Raw genomic sequence first — 27,249 nt, forward strand, 5'->3', positions numbered from 1 at the left:
GAAGGGAAGATGACGTCTAATGCCGTCTCCCGGGAGCTGTGCTGGAGTTTTCTTCTGACTTCCGGCGAGCAAAAGATTTTACCTCCATTATTAAACGGCCGAAGTCACTCATTAACCCCTTCCAAGCCACAATCCGGCCACACAATGTCACATCTCATTGGTATCTCAAACTAGTAAAGTGTAAAAAAAATTTTAAAGTTCACTTCATTGTCATCATCATAAAAAAACATTTATTAGATGCCAAATTGCACATCAGACAGTAATCACTGCCCAGTGAGAGCTTGAACTCTAGAGCTAAGACTGATGAGAATAGACCAAAAACTGTAAAATCCAAACATTAAACAAACAGCACAAGTGCCTCCAACAAACATATTACTTCTAAGGTATCCAAAGGAACTAGAGATTGCAGCATATTCTGTTTATATAACTGTATATTTACATCATATCCCCACACTCCCTAGATTGTTAATACAAGGAAGGCTGTCAAAAAATAAGACAAAACACCTGTAGTCAGACAGGCCGTGAAAAGATGGATAATGGTCATCCTGATATCAGATCAATAGCTCTATCTACAAAACTAAAACAGATGAATATAAACACTTCTAATGAAGATTATTTGGTTACTTTTTAAACAGATGTCCAAGCAAAAACACTTTCCAACGGAAATCCTATAGGCTTAACAAGTTTCATGAACTTTCAAATAGACTCTTTATTCAGATAAACTATAACCTGCTTAGTACACATATGCAGTAAATTGGCAGATTACTTTGAGCAAAATCTGCAGTATCAGATTGTATGACATGCTGCAGTCATCAGAACAATGCCACTTAATTATATGGAATCACAGGAGTCAAAGACTCAGAACAGCATTTGCTGTGAAATGTCACTTGTTTTTAGTTTTAACTCCCTGAATTACTGGGTTAGTCATTTTCTATGTTTAATGCAGAGATGTGAATAGACTATTACCTACTGCAACAACGCTGTAAACAAAACTATTTTGAGTTCAACTCCTTCAAGAATAACAATTAAATTCCACAGTTTCTTTAATTACAAAATGTAAACTGTTAACATCTGCATGCTATTGGAATAATGCTGTTTCATCAATGATGTATGTTAGAGAACCTGATAGTCCAGCAATCACATTAAGGACTTTAATACACATTTTCATCACTGCATCAACAACAAAACCAAAGAAATTTGTTCAACAATTGAATTCTTCAGTACAAGGTTTTCACTCTGCCTGTGTCAACATCCATGCTGCAAAATGTTGTGAACCAACTGTTCCTAGCAATAAACTCCTGCATTTAGTTTTTCATCCCTATATTAACTTTCATCCAAGTATTCATTGAAAGTAACATGGTAGGCTAATGATGTCTCTGAATTAATGACCATCTGTGGAATCTGTCAGTTAACACTGTAAATAGAAGGTGAAAAATCCATCTGCATAAAACCAGCATGGGTCTCACTGATGAATACTGACCGCTTCCTTCAACTTCTTGGGCTCAGAGCAGCTCGAATTACATCCAGCAAATGGATTTAGGTGCAAGTGCACAATAAAGCAACAACTGAAAAGATGCCTCTTTCACAGTAGCTGACACTCAGGGATTTTTTTTTTCCTCCGCATAACGATCATTAACAATATTACACCAAAAAGGCATTTTAATTATACTCATGTATATATTGATGTCTTTGTAAAAGATATTTTTCTAATCTCTTATGGAGGTTTGGCATAATCTTCCAAAATCTAGAAAATAAAAATGTAAAAACTGAAGTTAATTGTGAAGAAAACCTCATCTGGAAAGGTAACTTCCCATGCTGAGTGCAGAACGTCATTTATGGTATGAATTTTCACCTTCCCCTGTACTTTCTTAGGAGCAAAGGAAAGGATGACAGCTTCCATGTTTCAGGTCAGCGCCACTCTGTCCAAATGCCTTCTAAAATAGTCTTCTCTACTTCTTTCTGCAGCAACTATGCTACTAGGGACCTCTTTCCCAATTTCATCCCCGACCCTGCAACTCTTCAGTTAACTGAAATATGGGAGCCCCTACTATGTGCCAATGGTACACTGTGCCAGCTGCTCCCACGGAAGGCAGAAGCAGGAAAGCAGGGAGGCAGTACTTTATGATATTTAGCAAAGGTCTTTATATCCCAGAGCTGGCTGATAAGAAACCTAACTGGAGACCATCTTTCTACACAATTCTAAACACCTCAGACAGAGAGACTTGCTGAAGAACCTATAGGAGACCTCGCTTTTTTATTTGAGACCCCAAAGGCCCAGCAGACTGGTGTCCTGTATCCTAAGAGTGGAGACATCGGAAACAATGAGCCAAGTGTGACCTTGACATACAGAGCACAGGGTCTCAACTGTGGATCTGCAAACAAGAAGCAAAAGAAGAAGGAGGAAAAGGGGGAAAGGAGTGGGTGAGCTGGGTTAGGGCTATCGGTTTCCCTTTTCCTCACCAACAGAATCTTCCTGCCTCTAATCACTGTTAAGAACTTACAGCAGTAGCCAGCACCTTTTTGTACATTCAGTTCTCAATCTGCTGTTTAGTAGAAAGACCCTACCTTCCAGGTACTACTTTCCTCCAATTAGGCCTAAAGAGGTCTATTATTACTCCTGAGATTTCCCAGTGATAATCCCATTTTAGTAAATGCCATACTTTTATACCATTTATATAGAATAAGACCATTCTCACATCCCAATCAAAAACCCCTTTAAATGCTGCTTTGCTGATAGGTATACAATTTTGCTTTAAAGAGAAATTCCACATGAATGTAACATTTACAAGATCCCCTGGTTCTTTAACATTAATAACCATTCCATTTAACAATATTTTGCTCCAGTATTTACATGTAACAGCAGTATCTAAAGACCTATATATTTTCAAGTATTTTGATTAAGCTCTAACAATTTTCTATATGTATCTTTCTTTGGATATGAGGAAGAAAAACTTTTTTCTTAAACCAAACTCAACTAAAACCTAAACTAAACTAAAACTATACTCTGTAGAGTTTGCAATCTGATTATAGGGATGGAGTTTGAACCTCAAGTCCTGAACAGTCTTTCAGTTGCTTTGTAACCATATACGTAAGTCAGGCTTGGGATGAAGCACTAAGGGAGTGAAGCACGTGCGCAGGGTAGCCTCCATGATAACCATCCTCACCCACTGATCTCAGTCCCCCAGCTGCCTGCAGTTTTAACATGTGGTGCAAATGCCAACATATAACGCAGTGTCGCTGAACACATGGCCTCTGACAGCAGAGACCAGAGGTTAAATGCTGGCTTCAGCACGTTGCTACTTTTGTGTCTTGGGCAATGTACTGATTGTACCCTCCATGGGCTCTACTTACTCATCTACGAAACGACGATAGTCCTTTTCTGTCAGATTTATTCTGAAGATTAAATTAAATAATATACCTGAAGTATTGAGCATGCACACTAAACAAGGGTTACTGTTATTCATAGCAAGGCAGGTAATGTGCTTAGGTAGAGACTTGGAGATAAATCCTCTTAGAGAGAAGCAAGTACCTTTCCATTGCTCAAGTCCAGGCACCAGAAAGGGCTGTAGTCAGATTGCTAAAATTCCTTCCAAACACTTGAATCACAAAGGCCAGTGGCATCAGATCTGAGAATGGATACTAACTTCACGGATAATAACAGCCACCTCGACACTAACTAGTCCAACCCATTTGGGAACACTTCACATGGAGGGAAAAAAGATTCCAAACCCCTCCAGAAATTCATATGTAAAACAATAATCTCATACAAACATTACATTCTGATTGTTACAGCAAAAAAAAAAAAAAAAGTATAAAATATATATAAAGGTACTTACTTTCCTAGATCCTAGATTTGCAGAACTAGCAAACAATAAATAAATTTGCCTTCTAAAACTTACTTAAAAATCATGTAAACAAAATTAAAAGAACTCTAGCAATAACCTTCATCTTAGTGAAAACTGAATTTTTTTTTATAAGTTCTGTATCTTTCTCCGGCTCATACAAATGGAATCTGGATAGTAACTGAGCTACTGAGTTAGAATTCTGGCTTTGTTCAGTAGCTGTGACACTGACTATACTTCCTCGATTATAAAACAGAAATCATGGTGCCTAAATCAAGGTTGTGGTGAAAATTAAATGATATATTACATGGAATGTGTGTAAAATGCTTAGCACAGTACCTGGCACATAAAGGGTAATTGTGCCCCAGTTTTCAGTATAAATACTGAGAAGCACAAGCATTAATGAAAACTTGCTATATTTACGTGGTGTTTTGCGCATGGGTTTGCTGATGGACAATGAGATGTGTTTTCAACCTGAAACTTTTCCCACACACGGTACATTTAAAAGGTTCTCCTGTGTGGTTCTTCTGGTGGCATGCAAGCTCTGAGTCGAAAATAAAACATTCTGCACAGGGTTTGCATTTATGGGGCTTTTCCCCTCTGTGAATGCTTTGATGGGAGATAAGCTCAGAGATACGAAGAAAGGTCAGTGAACACTCAGGACGCTTTAAGGGTTCGAATTTTGAGAACGAAAGCAAATTTTCCCCACAGTCGCTGCAGTGTTCAGGGTTGTCCTTGTGGCCCCACTCGGGGAGGGCCAAGTGCGAGGGCTGCCCAAAGCATTTCCTGCTCGGACTGCATGGCTGCTGGCTGGCTGACCCGTGCCTTTTCTCAGGCAAAGCCAGATTTGTTTTCTGACCAAAATATTTACCACAGGCTTTTTTGGCAGTGTGGGTTTTCTGATGCTGTGCCAATCCTGGGAGCCACATGAAACCTCTTCCATATATGCCACAGGTGTAGGGTTTCTCCTTTTCATGGATATTCATGTGCCGAGACAGATGTGAGTGCTGGCGGAAGCTGCCGCCGCACTCGGCACACTTAAACGGTTTCTCGCCAGTGTGGATTCGCTGGTGTGTTCTCAAGTTGGCTCTGTGATTGAAAATCTTCCCCCAGTCACCACATTTATACTTTTTCTCTCCTGAATGCGTTTTCTGATGCAAAACAAGGTATGAGCTATCACTGAAGCTTTGGTCACATTCAGGACACTTGTATGAATTTTTGGCTTCTTCCCAGGAAATTCAAGAATTTCAGAAAGTGCTCTGGTTCCTAAACACTGAGATAGTTCTATCAAAGGGGTGTGGTTTTCAGTGGTAACTAAAAGGCTTATGAAACTTTTCTTGCAAGCAGGAGTTCTACCTGACATTTTCCTTTCAAGGTTTCCAACTCCATGCTCAGAGGATTTTTCTGGGTAATAGACAAGGGGCACAGCAATGGAGTATTTTTCTAGGGCAAGCTCTTCAAGTCCCATAGATTCTAGCCTTAGCTTCTGATTAATCTCAATCTTGCCTTCTCTTCCTGTTGATAAAAACAAAACAAAGCAAAACATAAACACCCTCAAGTAGTACTGGGGAAAGAACAAACTAGTTACACAGAGGACCAGGAAGCTGTAGGATGGCTGACAAAACTCAGGCCTGCCCCAAAGCATTAGTTTTTAATATTTTCCCAAATATTCTTTTTTTTTTTTTTTTTGCAGTACGCGGGCCTCTCACTGTTGTGGCCTCTCCCGTTGCGGAGCACAGGCTCTGGATGCGCAGGCTCAGCAGCCACGGCTCACGGGCCCAGCCGCTCCGTGGCATGTGGGATCTTCCCGAACCGGGGCACGAACCCATATCCCCTGCATCGGCAGGCGGACTCTCAACCACTGCGCCACCAGGGAAGCCCCCAAATAGTCTTAATTTATAAAGCCAATATATTAATCCAAAAGGGATCTTTCCTTCCAAAGCAACAGCCCTATGACTGCCCCAGCTCACTGCCTGGAAAGGGTTTCTGGGCTGCAGGGCAGTGTGTGGAAATCCAGTCTTCAGTGGTTTTGCTGATTCGAGGAGACCGAGTTCAGGAATGCCAAGGCTGCTAGAATTTGACAGCAAAATACCAGAGAAGAGGCAGAAGCCCAGGCAGAGACCTCTGGGCATCTAGATGGGGTCCCCTTAAGACTCTGGCTGCATATTAATCTGTAAATACATCTAAGGAAACTACCCCAGGTCAGGGAAAGAACCATCAGAAAGGAATAGAAAGAGCAATCTCCAGAATTCACATAATAGTTCATGCTCCCACCAGCCAAAATGGAAAGACTCCCTACCACACAGAGCATCAGGCAGTATGCTTAGAAAGACACTGCCTTAGCAGCAGGCCACATCAGCCCTAGATTAAAGACTGCTCTGAACACACCCTAACAAAGCAAAAAGCAAGCCTTGAAAGGATAATATTGATCCCAAGTAACTTACTGATAAATTAGCACCTTATCCCAAAGTCCAAAAATTGTTTTGAAAATACAGCAACAGCCAGCATACAACAACATAAAACTCACAATGTCCAACATCCAATCAAAAATTACAAGGCATGTAAAGAAGCAGAAAAATATGACCCATAACTAGGAGCAAAATCAATCAACAAAAGCAGACCCAGAAATGACACAGATGATAAAACTAGTAGAAAGAATGTTTAAAGAGCTATTATAAATATGCTTCACATGTTCAAGAAGGTAGAGGAAAACAACACGATGAAGACAGAAGTAGATAATATAAAATGTGAGTTCTGGGAAAGTTCAAACAGTCAACCCTAGTCAAGGATCCTTGACTAGGATAAAATGACTAATGTTTCTACATTATGGTTCCTCTTAGATGAGAAACGCATACCATCCGCTTAAGATTAAAGCAATTTCCAAATTTAAAAAATTTTTAATTTTTTTTAAAATAAATTTATTTTTGGCTGCGTTGGGTCTTTGCTGCTGCGCACGGGCTTTCTCTAGTTGCAAGAGCGGGGGCTGCTTTTCATTGTGGTGCGCGGGCTTCTCATTGTTGTGGCTTCTCTTCGTTGCGGAGCACGAGCTCTAGGCATGCGGGCTTTAGTAGTTGTGGCTCGTGGGCTCTAGAGCACAAGCTCAGTAGTTGTGGCACACAGGCTTAGTTGCTCTGTGGCATGTGGAATATTCCCAGACCAGGGCTCGAACCCATGTCCCCTGCTTTGGCAGGTGGATTCTTAACCACTGCATCACCAGGGAAATCCCTAAATTTTTTTTGCCCTGCTGCATGGCTTGCATGGGATCTTAGTTCCCTGTCCGGGGCTCCTGGCAGTGAAAGCACCGAGCCCTAACCACTGGACCGTCAGGGACTGGCCAATTTTTGCCTTTTAAGAATCAACTCACCCTTTGAAAATTGCACTCTCATGCAAGTTCTTGTCATGTCCACATAAATCACTCAGGGATAGGTCCCACTCCCCCATACCAACATGTGGATAAGATATGCAATCCTAATCCTAGAAATGACCAAAGTTCAAAAATGAAGGAAAAACAACTATGTTACCCAGCAAGGCCATATCCTCCAAACACCCCTGTGGCATGTCTCTGCTGCGGAACCTCTGGGCAGGGTGCTGACTCACACACTCCTCTTGAGAAAAATATACAGCCAGGTCCTCAAACAGCACTGGCCCCTGAAACAACACGAGAGCCCATCTCAGGACAAGAAGCTGGAAAGCTACCCCTTTACTCAGTCTGGGAAGGCTGAGAAGAGCTAGAAACATCAGAGGCAAGGGAGAAAAGGGCTTGGTGTAAAAGGTCCCTGAGTGCTGCCGAGGGGGTATGAATGGGTTCTGAGGTCTGGAGGTGGGGATTAGGAAGGAGAGAGTAAAAATGCACCACTGGAGATAGTGGTATAAGGACCAAAATGGTAAACTGGGAGAAGTTCTAGAAGAGCCTATTAGAAGAGAAAAGATGAGGGAACAACTCTCAGGGAACCATTAAGGAAACCATTACGTAGGGATGCTCTAAGGGAAAGGAGAAGACTGAGCAGCCCGGGAAGAATCATGACAGGACAGGAGGTCCAGTGTTCTCCCAACATCCTTCCCTTTGCTGGTCCCTCTCCTTCTTCTTGGTCACACTCATGGCTAAGCTCACTGCAGCATCATATTCAGGCCTATTCCTCCTTCCCTAAGTTTACCAAACGTATAAATCAATAGAGCTCTGGTGTGATTAAGAATCACCTGGGGTTTCTGTTTGTTTCTGTTTATTCAACAGGTGTGAAATGAAGCTTAGAAATCTTTAAGTTTGAGCAGCATTCCAGAAAGACACTTTGAGGTACCCTGTAATAGCCTTCTCCAATGGGCCCTGCTCCCAATTGGTGGTTCTAAAAGGAAGGCTCTGATAAGCCATTTCTCCTATATGCCTGGTAGGAACAAAGACAGCTTGGTGAAAGGGCTCTCTGGGGATCAGGACCCCTCGCATCATGGGCATGCCTCACCCTCCTCCAAAAGAGGCCAGGCAGAGGCCAGAAAGGAGCGACCGGAACTTGAACCGAGAGAAGGGACCCGGTCTCACCTGGGCCCCGGTTGTAGAGAGTGTGGATGCCATCTTGAGGAGTGGTAGTGTTTTCAAGTCGCCACAGGGACTTCGGAACAGATCTTGGAAGGGAGAAAATAGTACCTGGAGGGGCCAATTCGGCTGCCAAGCTCCTCCACGCACCCCCTCGCATCCCCACACCCTTTAAGACCTGAGCCTATGACTCCTCTCCCCGGCCCAGCCTCGTAAAGGCCGACTCCCGAGCCGGCCGGGCCCCACTTACGGCTCGGAGACTAAAGATCTCAGGAAGCCTCCCGCTAACCAGGCTACAGCAACAGAAAGCGACGCCCAGCCGAGACTCGAGACCGAGAGACGCCGCCACCGTTAGGCTCCCATGCTCCCCTACGCTGGACCTGCCGGGAAAGCCGCCGGATGCGGCCGGCCCCCATGTTTTTACGCAGCTCTGCCTCTGATTGGCTAGCGTGACCTAGGAGGGGGCAGGCCCTTTTAAGTGTTGACCAATCGGGCGCCTTAATGGAGAACCTCCCTCCCCCGGCTCACCCGGCATTCTGGGAGATGTAGTTTTCCCTCAGTTTTTCCAAGCATTTCCGGTTCCGCTGTCTGGGTCCACCCCGTGAGCTTCGTGGCCACAGACCTGGTGAAGTGGAGCGTTAGGGAGACCGCGGAGGGACGTAATGTTTCAGGGAAGAAGGAAAGCAAGTAGACGGAGAGAATCCGGAACCTGAAGAGTATCGGTACTGAAATGTGGGTTCGGCCAGCAGTACCCTGTGGGTCCGAAACTTTGGTCCGGCCGAGGTGAGATGCCTGAGTGGCCAGGAATGCGGGCCCTAGTCGTAGCCTGAGTAGTCCGCTGTGTCTTGGGCGGACTGCGGGGCCATGGAATGTAAAGGGGTGTCTTCTGGGTGGACAAAGTTCAGGTCGGCGCAGGCCGGTTGCTCGTCTCCAACGCAGTGTATTCTAGGGGCATTGTGACCGGCGACTGCAGCCCAACCTAGCCATATCAGGCTTGGAGCCACAGCGGACTTCAAGCGGTAGTAGAGCCATCGGATTGCTTCGCGGGACGTTGTAGGCCTCTTAATACCTCCCATTCGACCTGCCCCATTGCCACATATTTTCCACTTTACTGGCATTGGGTGCCGTGGTGTAGGGATTTGGAATTAGAAAATTGAGCTGCTTCCGCAGCTTTGCCACTAATTGCTTGTGTCATTTTGGCCTATATACAACTTTGCTTTCCTCAGCTGCAAAGAGCTCAGAAGCCTCTCCTCAGAGGGTAGTTTCAAAGAAATTGTCAGTTTACAAAGGTGTCTGAAAAAACAAGGGTGATATTTACCTTAATAGACAATTCTGAATACGTCTCAATATATTTTCTTATTCTTGTGCCAGGCATGTTCCTGTACCTAAAAGGTCACTCAAGGAGTGGTTGCATATTAATTGAAACAATATTATCAGAGTTGACAAAATAAGTAACGGGATTTGGTGGAATATCAGATAGGATAGTTTCAGCTGCAAGTAACAGAAAACCCAACAAAATGTTCAAAGGTAGGGCAGTTATAGGTTGATTAATTCAATGGCGTAATGACACCATCATGGTCCCAATACTTCCATATTTCTCCTCTGCCATCCTTAGCATGTTGGGGAAGATGGCAATGGAATCCACGTAATACATGCAGGCAAGCATTGTGTCATGTACCAAACCTAAACGAATCATTATCAAGGGTAAAAAGACTAGCTACTGTATTGGTTTTCACCCATCATGGTTCACCTCCAGGGGACCCAGTCTCTCCTGACCATCTGCCTGCACAAAATCAGGGCTCTGTTGGAAAATAAAAAGAAGGACGAAGAATAGACAGGTTAACTAACAGTATCTGCCACAAGTGACATCTTGACAGGTAGAGCTAGGCCTTGTGGGGATGGGTCACAAAAGAGGTATCTGGGGGTCCCAGGAGGAAGGAAAAAGGTGCTGAAAGGACAGGTGGAAGAATGATAAAGACAAACTTTCCTACAGGCTAGACCAACCCAAAGTGTAAATGTTGAAGAAGAGCTAATGGCCTGGTACATGTTCACCATGTAATCACAGTGCTGTTCAAGTAGTCCTCTTTCCCCTCTTCCTTTGTACTTAATTTTATGGTATTCTTATGTCAGAGATATCTCATTTGGGGCTCAGATCCTCCTGATTTTGATCTGTGGCCCTTTCACCAAGAACAAGTGGCTCTAACGGCCCTTTACTTTGAATCCTGTTCTCATTATTACAAAGAGATAAACCCAGTTTCCAATGACTAGAAGTTAAGCCTGTGGTATTAACTCACTAGGTAACCGGAGAGTTATCTTTGAAACAGGAGAGGAAACAAAATCTTCCCTAGGCCTTCTGACTACCAAAACTAAACAAGTAGATCCAGAAAGAAGAAGCTTCGGGCTTCCCTGGTGGCACAGTGGTTGAGAATCTGCCTGCTAATGCAGGGGACACAGGTTCGAACCCTGGTCTGGGAGGATCCCACATGCCGCGGAGCAACTAGGCCCGTGAGCCACAACTACTGAGCCTGCGTCTCTGGAGCCTGTGTTCTGCAACAAGAGAGGCCGCGATAGTGAGAGACCCGCGCAACGCGATGAAGAGTGGCCCCCGCTTGCCACAACTAGAGAAAGCCCTCGCACAGAAACGAAGACCCAACACAGCAAAAATAAATAAATAAATTACTAAACTCCTACCCCCAACATCTAAAAAAAAAAAAGGAGAAGCTTGAAAGCTTGATCTTGCTTAAAGGAAAGAGATGAGATACAAAGTCTATGATAGATCAAGATTGAAAGAATAAGACTGAATTATATACCTAACTTGATTTTTTATTTATTTATTTTTCTAACTTGATTTTTTAAAAATCAGAGGTGCTTGACCATATATCCATTAGAAGTTCAAGTGACAGATTTTAATCATCCAAACTTAAAAATTCTTCTGCCACAACCCTTTGACAAGATTCTTCATTTCAGCCCCTAACATACCAATAATAATAATAATCTGTATGTATTAAAATTCTTTCCATAGCCAAATATCTGCTTTCTCTCTGAAGATCACATCATCTTTTTTAAAATTAAAAGTAACTTTTTATTATTACAAAACAGTGTATGTACATTTTAGAAAGTTAGAAAATACAGATAAAAAAATAGAAGATAAACGCACCACATTCTTATCACCCAGACATTATCACTATTTATTGTTAAGTATATATTTTTTCCTTGGTAATTTTAAACATGACTTCCAGAATGAATTACTCACTACGTTTGGTGTTATTTTGGCCATGCTGCGCAACTTGCGGGATCTTGGTTCCCAGACCAGGGGTCAGACGTGGTCCGCAGCAGTGAAAGTGCTGAGTCCTAACCACTGGGCCGCCAGGGAATTCCCAGGTTTGGTGTTTTTAACGTTCCCAGATGGTACTGCTTTTTAGGGTTTATTACTTAAAAATAAGTATGTCTGTTGTTCTTATAGCAGGAGTCCCCAACCCCCAGGCCGTGGACTGGTACCGGTCTGTGGCCTGTTAGAACTGGGCCTCACAGCAGGAGGTGAGCAGGGTGCGAGCGAGCGAAGCTTCATCTGCCGCTCCACATTGCTCCCCATCGCTGGCATTATCGCCTGAACCATCCCCCAACACCGCCCCCCCAACCGCTGTTCATGGAAAAATTGTCTTCCATGAAACCGGTGTCTGAGCCCAGAAAGGTTGGGGACCACTGCTTAGAGCCTTTAGTGTATCCTTCATGAGATTTTACTACCAATGGGAAGTTGACCAGGTCTTCTTACAGTGCACCAAAGGAGTCTAGACAAGCAAGAATAATCTTTTTTCCCAACTTCAGCAAGAGGCTTTTCTCATAAGTATCCAAAATGCCTGACTGAGCAGTTAGAAAGCTGAGTTCCCTAGTTTGTCTCTAATTGGGGAATGATGGCTGTAGGTCATGCCTGCAGGTTTTACTTTCACCAAGAATAAGAGGCTCTCATGATTTGAAGCTAGGATCACCTCTAGCTGGGCAGGAGTTCCTTCATCAGAAAGAAGTCAGGGCTCTAAAATGTACCCCCAGTACGTTAATCCCATTACCAGAAAGTGGCTTTGCTCCGTATCAACTCTAGCAGGATTCTTTTTCAGTCACTGAGGCCAGAGACGCTTCCAAAGAAAGGTTCTAGATCTACTGATACTGATTAATTCTTGCAAATAGAAGCTGCAACCAGAGATTCCTGGAGGGTAATGAGATCTACAGAGAATGCAGGTTAAACACAGTGAGGACGGAGAAGAAACCATGGGTTGGATAGTATGTTAGAGGACTATGTGCTCAGATAATTCATTTTCCCCGAAAAGGCCTATCAGATTGAGAATTCTGAGATCAGACTTGTCTGAGACACTTGGCCTGGGAGTTACAGAGATGGCGTGGTCAGGAGCAAAGTGATGGCCTACCTCTTTCTCCCCTGCAGCATAAGAATGGCTGTACCTGGAGGGACGGGGGACTGAGCCAGCCGGAGTGCAGAGAAGAGTTCCAGGGAGTGAGTCAAAGCCTGCTGTGTCCTATGCAAAAACTAAAAGAATACAGCAACACTAAACCTGCCCTAAAAGAAATAATTGAAAAGTCTTCCTTAAATAGAAAAGAGGCAAGGATCTATAGGAATGGGAAAATCACAATAGGAAAGGCAAATGTATAAAAGGACTGAAGATCACTTAAACAATCCAGTACATAGATTTAAAAAACAATCAAAAAAGTTTTGTAAAAGTGATTGTAACTACAATTAACAGCAAAAGGATAAACAAGATGTAAAAGCCTGCTCTGCCTTGCTGTGGATGATGCCCTCATAGTCAGAGGGAACCTACTGAAATGAAACCCATCTTGCTACTCAACATTTAAAAAATTATTAATACTGAATGATAGAGGGGGTTTAGTGAGACAAAAGCTTTTACTTTGCTGGTTGGTGGGTAAGCAAGTATACTCTTGTAAAGTAATTTGCCCCTATTGTATGCATTGTGCGGTTGAAAACTATTCATACCATTTGACTCTGTAAATTTAATTCTAAAAACATGTTTTAACTGGGCATCTGATTTCATTATACTAAGAAATTCAAAGTAACATTGGCTTAAACAAATAGAAATATATTTTTCTCCCACATACAATCCAAGCTGGTCTGATAACTATGCTCTGGAAAGTTGCTGGGGACCCAGGCTTCTTCTGCTTTGTGCTCCACTATCTTAGAGTGCTTCGTATCCTAAGCATGACTCTCACCCAGTATGGCTCAGTACCACACCTGCATTGCAGCCAACAGGAAGGAGAAAGGGAGAGCATGTCCCTTTCTTTTCAGGGTGGAACTTGGGAGGTTGCACCTATCACTTCTGTTCACATTCCATTAGCTAGATCATAGTCACGTGGTCACATAACCACACCTAGCTCAAGGGAGGCTAGGAAGCATAGTATCACTCTGGTAGCCCACACCCAGCTAAAAAGCACAAGTTCTATTACAATGAGAAAGAAGGAGGAGGTAGACACTGGGGACAGCTGGCAATAATTGCCATGTTATCCTAAGGAAATATGTTGAATATGGAAAAAGATGAATGGAAATGGATGGGAAAACATGAAGTTCATTGCAGAATTATTTACAGTAGAGAAAAATTGGAGAAAAATGACCTAATTTCTAAGTATTTTTCCTCTCAGGAGGAAAGATTGCAGCCAATTAAGATTATATATATAAGGAGTTTTTGATAACATGGGGAAATGCTTCCAATATGTTTTTTTTTCTTTATAAATTTATTTATTTATTTATTTATTTATCTTTGGCTGCTTTGGTTATTCGTTGCTGAGCACGGCTTTCTCTAGTTGTGGCGAGTGGGGGCTACTCTTCGTTGTGGTGCGTGGGCTTCTCATTGTGGTGGCTTCTCTTGTTGCAGACCACGGGCTCTAGGTGCACAGGCTTCAGTAGTTGTGGCTCGTGGGCTCTAGAGCACAGGCTCAGTAGTTGTGGCACACAGGCTTAGTTGCTCCGTGGCATGTGGGATCTTCCCAGACCAGGGCTCGAACCCGTGTACCCTGCATTGGCAGACAGATTCTTTTTTTTTTTTTTTTGCAGTACGCGGACCTCTCAGTGCTGTGGCCTCTCCCGTTAAGGAGCACAGGCTCCGAACGCGCAGGCTCAGCAGCCATGGCTCACGGGCCCAGCTGCTCTGCAGCATGTGGGATCTCCCTGGACCGGGGCACGAACCCGTGTCTCCTGCATCGGCAGGCGGACTCTCAACCACTGCGCCACCAGGGAAGCCCGGCACACGGATTCTTAACGACTGCACTACCAGGGAAGACCCCAATATAAGTTTTTAAATGGGATACCAAGTTGTACATAAAGTGCCATCATAATTATTGAAAATAGACTGAAAAGAGCAGTAAGGAAACAGTAATGTTGAGTGATCATCTTTGGATGATGAGCAAAGGGTAATTTTTTCTTTTTTATACTTTTTTCTATATTTTTCTTATTTGTTACAGTGAGTATGTATTTCTTCCATAATTAGCAGATTATTTAAGTCAGGGCTCTGGAGTGAGATTGCCTGGGTTGAAATTGCTCCTAACAGTTTAACAGCTATAACATCTTGGGTTAATTATTTAACCTCTCTAAGCCTTAGTTTCCATATCTGCAAAATAGGAGTAATGATTGTAACTGCCTCAGGTGATAATTGGGAAGATTAAATGAAAATAGGTTGCATAACACTTGCCATAAAAGAACTGCTCAAAAAGTATAAGCTTTATAATTGAAAAGGTTTCTAAATAAAACTGTTGTGTATTGGCACTTTAGCAATCAGATACATCAATGTAATCCACAGATAGCTTCCTGTAATGAGGCGTTTCCCAAGAACTTGAAAGAGGGGAATAAGGCTGAATTTTGAGAATTAAACAGGGAAAATGAAGATAAAATCATGTTTCTGCAGAAATAAGAAGTAACCTTGGGACGTCCCTGGTGGTCCAGTGGTTAAAACTCTGCGATCCCAATGCAGGGGGCCCCAGTTCGATCCCTGGTCGGAGAATTAAGATACCACATCCTGCAACTAAGCCCGTGTGCCGCAACTACAGAAACCCGTGCGCTGCAACTAGAGAAGCCTGTATGCTGCAACGAAGAGCCTGTGCAGCCAAAATAAAATAAATAAATAAATAAAAAATAACCTTAAGGAAAGCCTGGGAAGTTAAGGCGTGATTTATGGATCTGAAAAGTAGTGTGTTTACAGAGCGGCCTAGTCTGAATGGAGCCAAGAGAAAGAAGAGTCAGCAAGAGTCTGGCAGCCCTCCTGGCACTGCTCAGACACAAGGAACATGGACTTGTGGGGCAAGCATTCCTGACCTTTGAGAAAGGCCTGAGTAAAAGATCTCCCTTAAGGCTCTCTTTTCTTTCCTCTTTGTACGCTGCTCACCAAGAACTTTCTGGTTAGCAGTCTAGTTTCCCAGGAACACTAAGAGAGGAGGAGGTGTCTGGAGCAGGGTTAAGAGCATTCCAGTGACTCTTGACTATAAACAAGTAAACCAGAATTTGGTTTAAGCCTCAGTCTTTTGTGAGCCTGACTGGTAAGCCCAGTCTCAGGGTACGCTGACAATAAAAATGGAGAATCAGACCTTCCCAATATACTGGCCTGACCCTCTGAGTCCAGGCTAAGTGGCCACCTCTGTCTTGGTTTTAATTGCAGCAATCAGTATCATTGTTGGTGATTCAGCTTATACACTTGCATCATTTTACACCCAAAGGGAATTTTTTTGGAAGCAAAATTTTTATTTTGCCTTGTAAAACTATTTTATTTTTTATTTTTATTTTTTGAAATTAGTTTGTATTGGGGTATAGTTGGTTGACAATGTTGTGTTAGATTCTGCTGTACAGCAAAATGAATCAGTTATACATATATCTGCTCTTTTTTAGATTCTGTTCCTAATATAGGTCATTACAGAGTACTGAGTAGACTTCCCTGTGCTATACAGTAGGTTCTTATTAGTTATCTATTTTATATATAGTAGTGTATATATGTCAAACCCAATCTCCCAATTTATCCCTCCCCCCGGAAGCAAAATATTTGGTTACTATTTGTACTGGCTTTGATTCATGCAAATTTTTTCATTGTTTGTTTTACAATACGAATGTGTTATAGCCTTTGCTTCTTTACGCTTAAGTATATCTAGAGAGTTTTTTTTTATATTTGCCCATGTAAATCTACTTTGTGTATTTTTTTTCTTTTCCATTATGGTTTATTACAGACTATTGCATATATTTTCCTCTGGTATACAGTATAGGACCTTGTTGTTTATTTTATATATAGTAGTTTATATCTGCTAATCCCAAACTCCTAATTTATCCCTCCCCGACCCCTTTCCCCTTGGGTAATATATGCCCAGTAGTGGGATTGCTGGATCATATGGCAACTCTATTTTTAGTTTTTTAGTTTCTTGTTTTTTGGTACACGGGCCTCTCACTGCTGTGGCCTCCCCCGCTGCGGAACACAGGCTCCGGATGCGCAGCCTCAGCGGCCATGGCTCACGGGCCTAGCTGCTGCGCGGCACGTGGGATCCTCCCGGACCGGGGCACGAACCCGCGTCCCTTGCATCGGCAGGCGGACTCCCAACCACTGCGTCACCAGGGAAGCCCTATTTTTAGTTTTTTAAGGAACCTCTGTACTGTTTTCCATAGTGGCTGCACCAATTTACCTTCCCACCAACAGTGTAGGAGGGTTCCCTTTTCTCCACACACTCTCCAGCATTTGTTATTTGTAGAGTGTTTAATGATGACCATTCTGATTGGTGTGAGGTGGTACCTCACTGTAGTTTTGATCTGCATTTCTCTCTCTCTCTCTCTCTCTCTCTCTTTCTTTTTTTCGGCCGTGCTGCCCTTGTGGGATCTTAGTTCCCTGACCAGGGATTGAACCTGGGCCTCGGCAGTGAAAGCGCCAAGTCCTAACTACTGGACTGCCAGGGAATTCCCTTGCATTTCTCTAGTAATTAGTGATGTTGAGCATCTTTTCACGTGCCTATTGGCCATCTGTATGTCTTCATTGGAGAAATTATTTAGGTTTTCTGCGCATTTTTTGATTGGGTTTTTGTTGTTGTTGTTATTGAGTTTGTATATTTGTATATTTTTTAAATTAAGCCCTTGTCAGTCACATCGTTTGCAGATATTTTCTCCCAGTTCGTAGATTGTCTTCTCATTTTGTTTGTGGATTCCATTTCTTCGCAAACGCTTGTAAATTTGATTAGATCCCATTTGTTTATTTTTGCTTTTATTACTACTGCCTTGGGAGACTGACCTAAGAAAACATTGCTATGATTTATGTCAGAGAATGTTTTGCCTATGTTCTCTTCTAGGAGTTTTATGGTGTCATGTCTTATATTTAAGTCTTTACACCATTTTGAGTTTATATTCATGTATGGTGTGAGGGAGTGTTCTAACTTCATTGATTTACATGCGACTGTCCAGCTTTCCCAACACCACTTGCTTAAGAGACTGTCTTTTCTCCATTGTATATTCTTGCCTCCTTTGTTGAAGATTAATTGACTGTAGGTGTGTGGGTTTATTTCTGGGCTCTCTATTCTGTTGCATTGCTCCGTATGTCTGTTTTTGTGCCAATACCACGCTGTTTTGATTACTGTAGCTTTGTATTGTCTGAGGTCTGGGAGGGTTATGCCTCCAGCTTTGTTCTTTTCCCTCAGGATCCATTTGGCAATTCTGGGTCTTTTATGGTTCCATATAAATTTTAAGATTATTTTTTCTAGTTCTGTGAAAGATATCATGGGTAATTTGATAGGGATCGCATTAAATCTGTAGATTGCTTTGGGTAACGTGGCCATTTTAACAATGTTAATTCTTCTAATCCAAGAGCATGGGATATCTTTACACTTCTTTGAATAATCTTCAATTTCCTTTATCAGTGTTTTATACTTCTCAGCATATAAGTCTTTCACCTCCTTGGTCAGGTTTGTTCCTAAGTATTTTATTTTTTTATGCAGTTTCAAAAGGGTTTTTTTGGGTTTTTTTTACTTTCCCTTTTTGATATTTCATTTTTAGTGTAAAGAAATGCAACAGATTTCTTATGATCCATGTAAATATTAATGAACCCATCAGAACCATGAGTCAGAACAATCCACTGCACCTCCAGCCTGTCTCCTGGAACCTTTCTCCTCTCCTGGGAGTGCTCCCAGGGAGGTCCAGAGTCCTCTCAGGCAAAGCAGATGCTAGTCAACAAGCTGACTGTCTGCAGGGCTTGCCATGAAGTGGCTTGTTCATGATCTGTTCCTGGGATCCTGGAAAAATGTTTTTGGTGTCTTCCTGGAAAGGCTGATTTTGGTAAGTCACCTGTCCCCCTGGGTGTCAGGAAGGTTGTGATCCAAGAGAACACATCACGTCTTTAAATGAAGAACCGATTTGTTTGTTTCTTGACTTTCATCCTTCATGGTGCCCCTGGGGAGAGAAGTTTCATTCTGCATGCTATAAAGGCCTTGGGTGGGTGTTTCATTGTAAAATGGGACAACAATACTGACTTTTCAGAGTGATTGGGAGAGTAAATGAGGACACTGAGGAAGGACTGTAGGACTGTAACACAGTGTGTAGCACATAGCAGACACTTAGAAACTACATGTTCACTCAGATTACATTCAAAAAGTTCCATTATTCTGTGTAAGTGCTTCTGTTGAAACCCTCATCAAACCGTCTTGTAATCACACATCTTCTCAAAGGCAGAGAACACATCTTAGTCACTACTGGTACCCACAGCTCCCAGCATAGTGCATGGCTATCCTTAATTGAAGGAAGAAGGGAGGACAAGCATCCAGTACCCAAGCTCGGCCCTCATCTCACTCACACTTGCTTTTTATTTATGAAAATATCATATTGTCCGTGTAAATAAGATCTCTGAGAGCATGCAGAGACGCTGGTAACAGTGGAGAACTCTGTTACTCAGAGTCAGAGGGAAGGAAACTTACTTTTCACCGTATATCCTTTTGTTCTGCTTTTAAAATTTTACCATGGGCATGCATACTTCTTTCTTTTTTAAAAAATTTATTTATTTATTTATTTATTTATTTTTTGGCTGCATTGGTTCTTCATTGCTGTGCGCAGGCTTTCTCTAGTTGTGGTGAGCAGGGGCTACTCTTCTTTGTGGTGTGCGGGCTTCGCATTGTGGTGGCTTCTCTTGTTGTGGAGCACGGGCTCTAGGTGCGCAGGCTTCAGTAGTTGTGGCACGTAGGCTCAGTAGTTGTGGCACACGGGTTCAGTTGCTCCGTGGCATGTGGGATCTTCCCGGCCCAGGGCTTGAACCCGTGTCCCCTGCGTTGGCAGGCGGATTCCCAACCACTGTGCCACCAGGGAAGTCCAGGGCATGCATACTTCTAAAAAAATGTTTATGTCATAAAATCCCCCCAAGTTAAACCAAAACCCAAATATGTTGGATACATCTGTAAAAATCATATAATGGTTAATCAAAATGGTTAATCAAAAATGGTTAATAAAAATAGAAAAAAGTGATCAAACTTACTAAGAAGTACACATTAAAATAATGAGATATTTTTCCCCCTTGTAGAGTGCAGAGAGGTAAGGAGGGATGATATCCCATGTTGGTGAGGATGTATGAGACAGGAGGCAATGTGGCATTTGTTTTCAAATGAAAATGAAATGTTTTCAAATTGAAATCAATTAAAAATAACCAGCATTCGGGACTTCCTTCGTGGTGCAGTGGATAAGACTGTGCCCTCCCAATGCAGGCCTGGGTTCGATCCCTGGTCAGGGAACTAGATCCCACATGCATGCCACAACTAAGAGTTCACATGCTGCAACTAAGGAGCTGGCAAGCCACAACTAAGGAGCGGTGGAGCCACAACTAAGGAGCCTTCCTACCTCAACTAAGGAGTCCATGTGCTACAACTAAGGAGCCCACGTGCTACAACTAAGGAGCTGGCAAGCCGCAACTAAGGAGCCCTGGAGCTGCAACTAAGGAGCCCGCCTGCCTCAACTAAGACCCGGTGCAACCAAATAAATAAATATTTTTTAAAAAGAATATATATTATATATATATTTAAAAAATCAACTTTCTAGGAATTTTCGCTGAGGAAATAATCTGAAATATGTGCAGGTTTCTGTCCAAGGTTTTTAGTGGCAATACTTCTTACAACCTGAATGTCCGGGTGTTGGGAGGGAAACCTTATCCCCAGCCCCTGCTCTCCCCACCTCCCCAACCGCAGTCCATCTATGATAGAGCAGTGAGTAGGGCCCTGGGTGGCTGGGATCACCTAGGGTTGGCAGAAGACAGCAGTACCCGACCTTATTCCTCTATGCACCAGAGAGAGATGAAAATTAATATGCTTAATCTCGCCTTAATTTCTGGAGAGATCTTGGCCTTGGAAGTTTGTGGAACGGCAGAGAAAGTTAATTCCTATTTGTTACAGTGAGCATGTACTACTTCCATAATTAGAGTAGTTCAGCCGGGGCTCTGGAACGGCAGAGCCTGCCCATGGAGATGGTAGCTTGCGGCTCTCCCTGACCCAGCAGAGCCTGATTACCTCCCTATCACCGAAGCTGGGAAAGGGCTCTGCAGCTGAGGAGGCAGGAATTGAGGGTTTCCCTTCAAGAGCTCCACAGAGAACCACTCTTCTTGGCAGCTTGGAGCGTGGCTCGAATGCAGAAGTAGAGACTGATGACGCCTCCCACTGGTAGTGCCTGTAGATATCTCTGTGCTTGACCCATGGCCAGAGGGTAAAAACAGTCATGAGTAGGCAAGAGAAAAATAACAGTACACTTGAAGAGACTTGGCAGCCAGAGGGAGAAGGAGCTGGCAGGACCCTCAGAATAGGCAGCTCTTGAGGAAATAGAACTTATGAAAGAGACAGATGGCAGCTCTACCCAAATACGATGACTGGAGGAGATTGGATTATAGCAAAACTTTCTGGAACTGAAAAGCATGTTTTGTTTTTAAATTTACATTCAGTAGGGACTTCCCTGGCAGTCCAGTGGTTAAGAATCCACGTTTCCACTGCAGGGGGCACAGGTTCGAACCCTGGTTGGGGAACTAAGATCCCGAATGCCGCATGGTGTGGTGTGGCCTAATTAATTAATTAACATTCAGTAGGTAAATTGAAGGAGAGGATGGTCATCATAAAGCCAGTGGTCTTTTAGCTCAAGTGGAAGAAATATCTCAAAACACACCAAAAATAGAGAAAAACCAGGAAGCAAAGAGTTGGAGGAGCAATCAGTATTGAGCTCAGTGCTGATTAGACCTTTCCTGAACCAATTCCTGTGGTCAGGAGATGCCCCTTCCCACTTGCTGGGTTATCTGAGCCAGTCGCTGAGCCAAGGGAGAATGGGTTGAACTTAACGGGTTAGACCAAAGTAGGGACCATTTTGGGGTGGAGTCAATACCACCCACACAATGGGATAGAGTGGAATTTTTTTAAAAAGGACAACTACCTGGAATATCCCTTGTAGTAACACATGGTACCTGACTGAAACCATTGTCCTGAGGATAAATGAGATCCTGTGTAAGTTGCTTACACAGTGCCCAGCACATAGTAAACCCTGGGGGAATAGTTATTATTTTCTCATTTTTTTAGAAAGTGCTTTTAAAGTTTGAATGGATGTAGATGCCCTTCTCAGTTTTGACAATTCATCTTATTAGTGCTCTATGTAGAACCCTGGAAACAACAGAATGGTAACTCTGCTACACTTACAGAGTGCTTCATGCAAATTCTGATTCAGTCTTGTGAGGCTTGAGGTTCTGCATTTTAAACAAGCTCCCTGGTGATGCTCATGCTGCTGGACCACAAGACCACACTTTGAGTAACAAGGACCTGGGAAGGGTTTTGCCTTTCCTGTGTGATTGAAGGGGCCTACCACTGCCCCCATGTTCCATGGATGGGAACATGACGGAAGGTGAGAGAAAGGATGATGAAAACAAGCAATTTTCTTTTTGTAAAACCTCATCCTTTTAATTTAAAATTTTCAAACCTTCTGAGTATTTGAAAAAATAATGCAGTACACACCTATGTACCTTTCACCTAGCTTCACCAATTATTAATATTTAAGCAATTTCCTCTTAAGGGCATGCTTAAGAACTTAAGTTGTCCACATCACTTCCACTCTTGTTCATCGGTAAAAACTTTGGCATATAGCCTCACATTGCTGCAAGGGAGGGTAAGAAGTATAAGCTCAGCTTGACAGCTATTACCTGCTATAGGGGGTGCTGTTCTACTACTACAAGAGGATATGAGAGAGCAGTTGCTTTTTAAAAAGAAGGAAGATGGGACTTCCCTGGTGGTCCAGTGGTAAAGGATCTGTCTTCCAATGCAGGGAATGTAGGTTCAATCCCTGATCGGGGAACTAAGATCCCACATGCTGCAGGGCAACTAAGCCTGCGCCACAACTACTGAGCCTGCAGGCCTCAACGAGAGAGCTCATGTGCCGAAAACTACAGAGCCCACATGCTCTGAAGCCCACACGCCACAACTAGAGAGAGGGAGAGAAGAAAAAAAAACCCGCATGCCATAACTCTAGAGAAGCCCGCCTGCCACAGTGAAGAGCCTGCGTGCCCGCAATGAAAGATCCCACATGCCGCAACTGAGACGCGACACAACCAAAAATAAGAAGGGGGAGGAGGAGGAAGACAGTGGATACTAGGGGACAATTAGCCACCTCTGACACACTGACTCGCTGGATCTCCCAACCAGTTCTCTTCAAAGTGGATTCTGGAAAGACTGAAGCTAAATTTGCAGCCCATCTCTACGAAGTATGTAGGACTTCAAAGTATGCATTTTATACCCGCCTCACTGTTGATTGTTCTATCTTCATTTATATTAAAGCTTTTTTTTCAAGTTTGATTATAATAGTGACACACTAAATATAATTGTATAGAGTGCTTGAAATGCTCTGAGTGGACCCAAACACGTTTACCACAGCATCTTTGCTTACAATAGCATGTTTGCAGAACTTAAAACTGTAACTACCGAGTTGTAAATGATATTGTTTTCATTTGCCTGTGATTTTTCAGCCTTTAAAAAAATAGGAACTTACAGAAACTGTTACAGAAAGGAAATACAAGTTGCTTTACACAAATCAAGATTCCATCAGTCACTAACATCATATTATGTAGACAGTAGAATATCCTGGTTGTTTTACATCCCCTTGTTCCACTACTCTTGATCTATTTATACCAATTGCCTTTAAAACTTCTAATCTCTTTAGGTATATTTTCTTTGTCAAAATGTTAAAGAATATGCATTCAACATTTATGAGATAGTGTGATTTTATTTTATTATTTTAAAAATATATATTTATTATTTATTTGTTTTGACTGCGCCGGCTCTTCGTTGGCGGACTTCTTAGTTGCCACATGCATGGGGGGATCTAGTTTTCTGACCGGAGATCAAATCCAGGCCCCCTGCATTGGGAGCCCTGAGTCTTACCCACTGGACCACCAGGGAAGTCCTGATAGTGTGATTTTAGACTGTTTTAATCTGTGATAACGTTTATTCATTTGGATGTGAATTAAATCATTTTAGGGTTGATAATTTTAGCCTTCCGATTCCATCCTTTGCCCGTTACCACTGTAAGTTATTTGAAGGCAAAGAATAAATCTCTCCTTTAAAGTTAACATCAGAGTTTGCTCAACACGAGTCCCTTAGCAACAAATTTTGAGTTAGGTTTTGTGATGTAGTACCTCCTCTAACTTGAGGGCAACTGACCCCCCCCCAGCCCATTTACACAGCGACAGCCTTAACTGCCTGTCTGCGGAAGCTGGACTCTGGCTGCCGGCCGACGTCCGGCGCTGGGCGCGGTGGCGCTGCTCTCCAGCCGCTGTCGGTCCTCCGATCACGCTTCCCTGGCTTGACAACCCTCCAGCCGCTGGAGATGGAAAAGCTCAAACCCTAAACCCAAACGAGGGGAGTTTTGGCCAGGAACTGGAGGGCTGTGAGCCTCCGCGTCTGCGCGGGGACGCTCAGCTGTGCCCGAAAAACCCGAGCCGGCCGGCTACCAACCGGACCGCGCCCCCGGTGTCCGCACCCGCCAGGCTCGGGCAGTTCAAAGTTCGGCCGGGTCCGGAGGGATCTCGGACCCTCCGCTGGCTCTCAGAGCCTCGCCAGCCGCTAGCAGACGCGCCCCCTGGAGGCGCGCCCCCAGCCCCACCGCCAGCATCCCAGCCTCTACTGTGCGGCTTCGCGCCAGGCCTGCCAGCTCCTAAGATGGCGGCGGCGGCGTCGAGAGGTGGCGCCCCACGTGGGCTCCGGTGGCCAATGGGCTTTGGGCCTGCGCCGCCGGCCCGGAGCGGGAGGCGGAAGTGCTTCGGGCAGTAGCCTCCTTCCAGGCTGCGGACCCTGCCGGTTACATAACTCGTTGCGGGCTGCGCGCGGCCCCACTTCCTGGCTCCCTGAGAACCGAGGATGCGCTGAGCCCCACAACGCCGTCCGCTGCCGCCGGCTCCCTCCCGAGGTGAGGTATCCCGGGCTCTGGCCTGCAGTGGGGCGCCGGACCCGGGCGGGGGCGGGGGACGTGAGAGGCAGGGAGCGCAGCTGGGGGGACGGCCGGGGTGCAGGGGGACCGAGGCGGCCCTGGCGGGGCGCGGAACTGCCAGTCCGTTCAAGGGAGGCCGGGGGCGCGGCCCACGCCAGTCGGAGCCCAGATCTTTCCGCGGTGTTTCGGGACGGCCTCAGAGCTCACGCTTCCCGGGGTGAGGAGGGAGCCGCGACCCCAGACTCCAGGGGTGCCGAGAGGCGCGATTCCGACCCTTTTGCCTGGGACGCCACCGTGCGAGGCCCCAGGACGAGTTGGTGGGGAAATTTGGAACCGCAGGGCAGCCTGCCCCTTACTACACCCTAGGTCTCACGGGAGGTGCAGGGCCTGTCCTCTTCACAGTTCAGCGATTCGCCGCTGCCTCGCCCGGCCCTACCTCTGCTTTAGTACTTGTTGCACGGATTGTAGTTATTTGCCGACTTGTTTGCCCTCCCGTGAACTCCTGAAAGCCTGGGACTCTTTCTTGGTCGTCTCCACATCTTACTCCTTCAGCTGTACATTTTGGTTAAGATAACTGATTCCTTACGTTTTTGGTAGTTTACAGACTGGCCATGCAGACCCCTGCACCACCTCTGACCTCTTCTGCCCTATCGGGCACTTCCCAAGGAATAGAGGGAATCTCTAGCTTCTGTGGTTTGTGCCCCGGGAAGATTTTCAGGGAGGCTGAGCGCCTTCCCTAGATCACTAACAGCAAAGATCTGTGTGCCCAGCGGGTGACGGAGCCCAGGGCCTGGAGATGAGGAAAGGAGTTACTCTGCAATAACCACGGACACTGCCTGCTTCATTGGTTTGTTTTCATTCTGCCAAATCCTTGAGCCATGCCATTTTCTTACTAATTTGTCCTGAAGGAAAAGGATAGCAGCCCCACAGGGTAGTTCCCTGTGGTACCTGGAGTGGTTGTTAATCAGAGTCAGAACTGGAGAGAACCTTGCTGGTTTCAGATCTTTACCGGAGCATGGAAGGCAGAAAACTTCCAGTTAATGCTTAACTGACAACCGGGAAAGTCACTGTGACTCCAGGTCATCTATAGAAATACCACATTCCGTGTAGTACTTTGTGATGTGCAGATAAGTCATAGAAGTTCTTTGGCCAGTAGTACTGGATTGCGAGGTGGGGAGAAGGGGAGTCTTGAACAACATTGAATTAAAAGGGGCTGGAGCAAAACAAATACTCTCTTACAAGAATCCCTGAATTAAGTTCAGTTAGAGAAGAAGGGATTCCAGACCAGAAGAAACTCAAGGGTGGCTGAAGTATAAACGTCAGTCATTTAACAAATGGACAAAGTCAGTCATGGCTGTGCGCATAGGTCTTCATCTCCCTTGTTCCAGGATTTTGTACGTCACAATTAAAGTGCAGACTGGCCCTTTGAGAAAGCAGTGTGCGTGAGCTCCTTCTCCTTTGGGCCACAGTTTGCTGGAGTTCCATCTCACTGGGCTTGCAGACATGCTGGGTTTCTATAAAGATGGTTAAAACCTGTAAGTAACAAAGTCAAGGCATGGTGTCGTGTTCACAAGCCAGAATAAAAAATACAGACACTTTTTTAAAAGGTCTGTGTGTGTCTTATTTTTAGCCTCTCCCGTTGTAACTTACAGTGACTTTATCACCATGTTTATTTTAACCGCACCCACTCTCAGACTTCAGATGTGACTTGTTGAGGTTGCTTGGCAGCTTGGCCTCTGCCTGGGATGGAAGAAAATTCCTGGATGTTAGGAGATTGGAGAGGTAAAAGACACCCAGTAGAACTAAGAAGGTTGGTGCTGTCACTGCTCACCAGGTGCTCCGCCCCACAGACTGTCCCAGCCTCAGTGGACCTGCTAGCAGCAGTTTGTCTTCTGGCAGCCCGAGGTGTGTTTAGACCAGGTGGACACAGCATCCTTACCTGGCAGCAGCAGCCACAGGGAACACAGTGTAGAGAAGAATCCTCAGAGCTCTGAGTGCGGGGCAGTGCATATCTTTGCTCTGCTAAAATGGCCCAGAGGTCTCTCCTTGTTGGTGACAGCTCTCCTACCTGAGTAGAAGGCTGGCTGCTTGTCAGGCCATGTCTTCTCTTAAATGGTGGCTCCTGCATCTCTACATCTTACTGCCAACACCTCCTTCCCTGACAACTCTTTCTGGAAGGAATCCACAAAGTCCTCATGGCTTTTCCACCTCAGTTCTTCGTTTGCAGAAAGCTAGATTGGGATATAGACTCTGTGTCGAAGCTGGTCCTGCTTCTGTCCATGTGCAGTGCTTTCAAGTAAAATGCTGATTTGTGAAATGATGCTGGAACTCCTGGGTCTCATTCTGGCTAAGTCCAAATGTTGAATTTCATTCAATGAATATTTCTAAGTGTCTTTGATAACTCCAGGAGCAGGCCTCCTTCCCTAAATATC

General features: G+C 44.3%; 2 protein-coding genes across 11 annotated transcripts in view; one reads left to right on the forward strand and one right to left on the reverse strand.

Moving 5' to 3' along the window:
• Window positions 1-213: 213 nt before the first annotated feature.
• ZNF597 (zinc finger protein 597) lies at window positions 214-8,406 on the reverse strand. The gene is given in 4 exon segments (XM_029222366.1): window positions 214-5,070; window positions 5,073-5,357; window positions 7,364-7,490; window positions 8,374-8,406. Coding segments are annotated over 4 exon segments (1,254 nt in total). The 3' UTR covers window positions 214-4,261.
• Window positions 8,407-24,627: 16,221 nt separating this feature from the next.
• NAA60 (N(alpha)-acetyltransferase 60, NatF catalytic subunit) overlaps window positions 24,628-27,249 on the forward strand; it is a 29,800-nt gene continuing 27,178 nt past the window's right edge. For 9 of the 10 annotated variants that reach the window (XM_029220727.1, XM_029220728.1, XM_029220730.1 and 6 more), the window contains exon 1: window positions 24,641-24,796. The gene's annotated coding sequence lies outside the window, so the exon portion shown is untranslated. Of the gene's footprint in view, window positions 24,797-27,249 lie in introns of all 10 variants that reach the window. The other variant, XM_029220733.1, reaches the window with a different exon arrangement.

This window comes from Monodon monoceros, unplaced genomic scaffold (assembly GCF_005190385.1).
Source record: "Monodon monoceros isolate NGI ecotype Baffin Bay Population unplaced genomic scaffold, NGI_Narwhal_1 Super_Scaffold_13, whole genome shotgun sequence".
Classification (NCBI taxonomy): Eukaryota; Metazoa; Chordata; class Mammalia; order Artiodactyla; family Monodontidae; genus Monodon; species Monodon monoceros.